The following is a 6,439-nucleotide window of genomic DNA, read 5'->3' as shown; positions in this document are numbered from 1 at the left end:
TCTCTCTCTCTCTCTCTCTCTCTCTCGCCATACTTGCAGGAAGTACCAGGAATGGAAATGACATTTTCTCTCCATTTCCAGTGCTTTTGTTTGATTTTTTTTTTTTTTTGAGGGGGGGGGGTGGAGGGTGCAATAAGGCTATGGGTCAAAATCGCTTCCAGATCAGAAGACTGAGCACTGGCTTGTGCCATACAGGAAACACCCAACAAGGGTCCTGTTAACATGTAGGCAGCATGGAAAAGGAAGCAATTTGATTTAATAGTACAAGGGGAAAAGCTAGATCAGAGAGGAGAAAGAAAAGATGCAGATCAGGATAAGGAGTCTGTTAAAAGTAGGATGAAGGCAAGGTAGATGTGCACCTTACAGACTACCTAAATCAAAGATGTATAGCACCTTATGTCAGCCCAAGCTCACTTCATCAAATGCTGTGAAAGGACATCCACAGGACAGCACCTCAAACATAGTGATTTGACAGGGACAGAGGGTGGGAGAGAGAGGGGGGAACTATTAGGAGAAGCAACAAGTAATGAACCCACAGAGACGAAGGGTGTCATAAAAGCTAATCTAGGTGATGCGATAAGAAAACCAGGATGGACAGACAATAGGAAGGAAAGAAAACTGGATGGGTTGGACAAGGAAACTGGATGAGGAATGGGGAAGGGATTGACTGGGACTGGTTGGGAGGGAAGGCAAGGATTGGGAGTTGATGATGGAAGGCACTGAGCTCAGAGGAGAAGCTGAGGGAAGAGATGGGTGACTGGAGAATGGGACTAACTCTAGGAAGAGTAAGGGGAAGAAGGAGAGAGAGACCTGATACAGAAGTGGGGAGAATGGTGGGGTAGAGCCTAAGATGAAGATTAGGATTCTTAAATCTGTTTGTTGTCAGCAGATATAAAAAAAAACTGCTGTCAGCAAACATCTGTAAAATACTGTCAAAGCCCACGTCATCACGTCATCCATACATACATACATACATACAGGTTCATCTGTACACAGGATGACTGTCTACTGTTGCTCTCAGCTACTCCATTAACTCAAATGGGATGGGTCCAAGTGGTAAATTTACAGCTTGGGCATCCACCTGATGCCACACAATGGCATTTCTGATTTTTCAGTTTGCCTTTAAAAGCTAGGAAATTATATACCAACAGAAAAACTGTCAGTGGGCCGTAACATCTGAAAGTCAGACACTCAAAAATTAGGCCATGCTGCCTGCATGACTAATTTATTCCCCCTTCCCATCATCTTCCCCTCCCAGGGTAAATGCATTATAATCCAGCCTTTAATACTACTCTCACAGATTCTCTTTTTCCAGAGGAATCCTGCCTCATTCAGTGCACAGGACAGACCTGCTCCATGACTGACATTGTAGGATGCCACCTCAACTGTTGCAGAAGTTGGACAGTGTACAGCGACAAAAAATCCCAGGAAGGGAAAGGAGGGTCCAATGTTAAAAAACACTTAAATATTGTCTTGGAGAACAGGATTCTTTCTCTGTCTCTGCCACAGATTTCCTAAGTGTTGCTGGGTGACTCCTTGATTTTCACAGGTCACTAATGCCCAATGCAGTTTTCATTTTCTAGTCGTCTCACTTGAGGTCTGTGCAGAAAAGCAGAGCAATCCCAACTGCAGTGGAAGTCTACAAGAACTGTGCTTGGAAGATAGACAGTTACATAATGCTAAGTGCTCGGAAAATAGATCACCATGAGGTGTCTCAAATAGTGCCCTCCCCTTCCTCCCCCCAATATGAACATACTTTTGATTTTAATCTAGGTGTCATTCCCAGTTTACAGATGGGGAAGCAATGCCACACCCTCTCTGGGGGTTTGTGAAGGTAAACTAATATATATGAAAGCCTGAGACTGATGAATACCATTAAAAGGCCCATGAGTAAATTAATAACTCTCTTTATCCATCTTCAGAGCTGACTATGACCAGCATGAAGTAAACTAGGCCTGCAGCTATCTTTGAGGCAATGAGAAGAACAGCTACTCCTTTATCAACACTACCCATACAGTGCACAAAATGAGGAAAGTATCCAGTGAAGGAAATAGCACAAGCAGCTTTAATTCTGACATTTCCTAATGAGTTCCTGACTTAGCAAACATTTATGTTAAGAATGTTAACACTGTATTTATTTTAAATACTTGTAGCTAAGAGCAGACATGTTACTGATATTTGTCATCTGCTGAATCACTAAGCATTCTTTATATTTTGCTCTTAGATCTTTCTTATACAGGGTAAAGTTGGGTCAATTATGAGAGGAATAAACAAAATGAGCTTAACAAGCACATTAACCACATGAACAAGAAACATAAAGCTCACATTGCTGCTTGCATTTGGGTTAACTTTTGCTTTGCCAAAATACCTTATTCCAAATGGCTGCAATTCTCCCCCAAAACACAGGGATAGATTTAACTGCAAAGTTCTCAGACATGACACCAGGAACATTTCAGGAGAAAAAGCAGCAGTGAACCTGTTTTAAGGCCATTGTGACTACAAGCTGCTGGAAAGAAGCAGCAAGCACCTCAAGCAATCCACAGTCCTTTAATCACATATCTCCCAATGCTTTACAAAGTTGGATAAGCACGACCCATGGTTACTAATTCCCACCCCCCAGTAATAACATATTTACTGGAGAACTGCCAGCAACCACATCCACATATATGAAAAGCCTCTTGATGTGATCAACAGTTCTATTTTGGGGCAGAAAAAATCTGTAGCCCACCTGTAAATATTGGAAACCCAGAGACAGTCAGCAGGACCTGACTGAACATAACAAGCAGTAAATAGCTTATGTCAAAAGATAAGTCGTAATAAATGTCTCGATGGTAGGCTGTGCCTTTCTTAGCATCACAGAATTAAGACCAGGTTGAGCAATCCCAAATAGCTGATGACTAATCTCCACAAAAAGTTTCCACAAATACCCTATATTTTAGGCCAAGGTAAGAGGTTGCTTTTTTGTTTGGCTTTTTCCCACAATGCTGATATTTGTGGGAACAAAAGGGCCCAGCTCTATCTAGAAAGTACAGATGAAGTTCAACTACAATTAAAAATTCACAGAGACAGATTTAATACTTAAAGTCATCTAAATCTATTTTGAATACTGCTTTCCAAACTAATTGTCTTGCACGTTACAAATTTAAAGTAATGACCAAACTTAGAAGTATAAGAAACAGCTGATGAAAGAAGGTCTGAGGTGCTGATGGCAGAAAGCTATTCCAGATTACAAAAGGTGCAGAAAAAAAAGCAACCAACAGCAGCCACACTACAAGCAAACAGGGGACAAGGAAAAGTAAATCCATAAAAACTTTCAAAACCAATGAAAACCCTTGTGTCCCTAACTGAGTAGGGAACCGGTGGAAAAGAAGAATGGCAGAAGTAGTCGTGCTTCTTTGTCCATATTCAGTAGGACAGTTTCCTGGAGAAGGCTATAATCTAAAGCAGGCTGCTAAAACATGTCTGTGAGCCAGATTTGGCCCCAAGGAACCACACCATCTGGCCCACAGAGCTCCCCATAGGCCTGAAAATTTGGTGGTGGAGAGCATCATTAATTGCCACACCCCAGCTGCCAAATTTCTGGACCCTGGAAGGTCGACAGCATGGCTTTGTGTGCTGGATCAGGTGCACGAGGCTGGGGCGCAAGGCCCAACAACTCACACAGAATCTGGCTCACAACACTAGGGGGCTGGACTCGATGATCTCCTTCCAGCCCTAATGTCTATGAAATAATGTCTATGAAACTAATCCAGCCCACAGGGCCAAAAGGTTGAGCAGCACTGATCTAGACAGCACAGAGTATTTAAGACCACACCCAAGGCAGAATACCGCACTTAATCAATTGTAAGATGAGGTCATCTCGCCATTTAACATGGGGGGGGATAAGGCCTTACTATCGAGTATGGGGTAGGGGGGCACACAGAAACTGCAACTTCAGTTCCAGCTGTGGCTCCAGCCCAGCTCTGTGCCTGAGGCTGTAGGAGGGACAAAACCTGAAGGCACAGAGCAAAGGTAAGGTGGGGGTAGGGCAGTGCAGGAATAAGTAGGGGGTAGAGACTCTGGGGGAAGGGGATAGGAGGATGGGCAGTGGGGACCCACAGCTGCAGGGGCAGGAGTGGCATAGAAGGAAGGGCAAGGCAAGGGAAAGAGGAACCAGAGCCTGAGGCTATGAGGTACAAGCACAATGAAGGGTAAATGAGGGAGGCATAGGCATTAAGGGGCAAGCTAACTGCCTCTCTTACTGCCTGCCAAACCGCCTCCACACTGCCTGCCCCTACCGCCTATCCCCCAATGTCCACCCTATTACTTTCCCCCCACTGCCTGCCCTACCATGTGCTTCCCTCCTGCCTCTCCCACTGTCTCCTCACTGCCTGCCCTACTACTGCCCCCCTTAGCACCTACAGTAGTGGGGGAGGATGAATTTAAAATGATCCTCCAATAATTAAATTCCATACATGGAAAATTATAACAAATTTATCAATTTTCCATGTATGGAATTTGATTATTGGGGGGTCATCTTAAATTCAGGGTCATCTTGTATTTGGGTAAATACAGCAATTGAAATAATGTATAAAGACAATTACTAAGAGGTGCACCATATATGTAGAAAAAAGCTACATGCTAGCAGAGAGAAGAAATTCAAATAGAAGGCCAGATACTGAAACGTGTTTAAAGATGCTTCTCCATTTATCCAAAGGAATATATCTGTTGTTCAGCTGAAGGGTAGTTGCAATGAAGTCATCTTCTCTATGCCTGTCTTCACAAAAAAAAAGTTTCAGGCGTTATCACTGTTGAAAGCACAGAAAGATATGCATGACTCGGGGGTAGCACAGAAATACTTAAGTAAATGTTAAAAGCAGAGGAAGACAGAAGGGGGAAAAATCCACAAGCTAAGAATAAAGCCCTTGAGGAGGGACTTAGAGGCTATATAAGAACAGGACTACTGTCAGAGCCAGCAAGACTGATTTAAGACACAAAATAAGAAATGACAGGAGGATACCAGGACTTACCTACAAACATATGGAAGTGGCCCATAATGGAAGGAGTTTAGTGTTTAATATTTTAGGAGGGTCAGGCAGGATGGGAGAAAGGAAGCAAGCCTTGGCCAAAGAAAGCGAATTCTGATCTACGCAGCTTACCAATGAGAACAGCCCAATTAGAAAACTTACATACTGTGAACCCAGTGAAGATAAGAGATGGCTACCAAACTTCTGTCCCTGAACTTCAGGTGAGGTTCAATATCTTGACCCTATTTCTTGTTTAATTAGCATATGATATATGTGAACCTTCATGCTCCAATTCATTGGAAAGGAGACAGAATTCTATTTATTTAAATTAACCTTTAAAGACAGTCTTTGAAAGATCCATATAGCCTCAAATTTCATTCTCCAGTGTCATCCTTAATTTCAGTTCAGAGAACATAAAAAGAAGAGTAATGAGAAAAGTAGAACAATATTTATCAGGATCCCTGTAAATTACTTTCACTTTACAGACCATAAACTAAAATATGTGGCATGAAAAGTTTATAAAGTTCACTTAAGGAGAAAGAGATTTGCTAGAAAGATGCATATATTATTTTAGTTAAAGGAGCTAGGAATGGTTCTTGTGTTAAGAAGACACTGGCCTCTTGGGCCACCAAATCCAATACAGCCAACTGCCCATGAAGTTCACCTCTTCACTAATGAGATTTTAGAGGTGGTCCATCCATCAAAATGACTGCAGTGCAGTGGTATTTCTGGTACACTCAACCAAATTATCCTTTAAAAACAGTGCCTTCAAACATAAATGCCTCATAAGGTAAGTAGAAAAACCTCCAGCCTAATTTGCTTAAATACTGAACCAAATAAACTTACTTTAGCTACCCAGCTTTACAAATTTAGGTTTCACGTTTCAGGTAAATAAATTTGATTGACAATGAGGCATGGGGTGCTGGAACCCAGCAGTAGCTTTCAGTTCCTGGTTTGAGTTTACGAGATGACTATTACAAAATCTCTTACCTTACAATTGAATAAGCTTCATTTGATTGTCCCAATAATTGCCATGCAAAATCACAATGCTATGTTTATAGTCACTATAATGATAAAGAAATGGAGCATCGGGTACAATCAGCAGTTAAGATACAGACACTTTTTATCTAATAAGATATGATAATCATCACAACAGGACATTGACAATAAGCATTTAAACCTGACTTGGCAGCATAGACTTCTCATACCTCCATACGGACTCCATAACTCCATAATGATGAACTATGCATAATCTACATTAAAAACAACTAAACTGGAAAAACTGTGTAGACTGTGAAGAAGATCTGAAAAAAGTACATTTGCTCAAGACCAGCAGTTCTCAAACTACAGCCCATAGGCCAGATCTGGCCCCTGAAGTAGCTGGATTCAGCCCACTGCATGTGGGATTAGTGGCAAGCAGCTCAGCCTTGCAC

General features: G+C 42.0%; 1 protein-coding gene across 1 annotated transcript in view; it reads right to left on the bottom strand.

Annotated features, from left to right (window-relative positions):
- E2F3 (E2F transcription factor 3) overlaps positions 1-6,220 on the bottom strand; it is a 28,862-nt gene extending 22,642 nt beyond the window's left edge. The window contains exon 1 of the mRNA XM_019539780.1: positions 6,215-6,220. Within this exon, the coding sequence (XP_019395325.1) occupies positions 6,215-6,220 (6 nt within the window). The remainder of the gene's footprint in view (positions 1-6,214) is intronic.
- Between the last annotated feature and the right edge of the window lie 219 nt (positions 6,221-6,439).

This window comes from Crocodylus porosus, unplaced genomic scaffold (assembly GCF_001723895.1).
Source record: "Crocodylus porosus isolate Cpor-Errol unplaced genomic scaffold, CroPor_comp1, whole genome shotgun sequence".
In the NCBI taxonomy this organism is placed as follows: Eukaryota; Metazoa; Chordata; order Crocodylia; family Crocodylidae; genus Crocodylus; species Crocodylus porosus.
The sequence above is the reverse complement of the archived record's forward strand: the minus strand, read 5'-3'. Positions and strand labels throughout refer to the sequence as shown.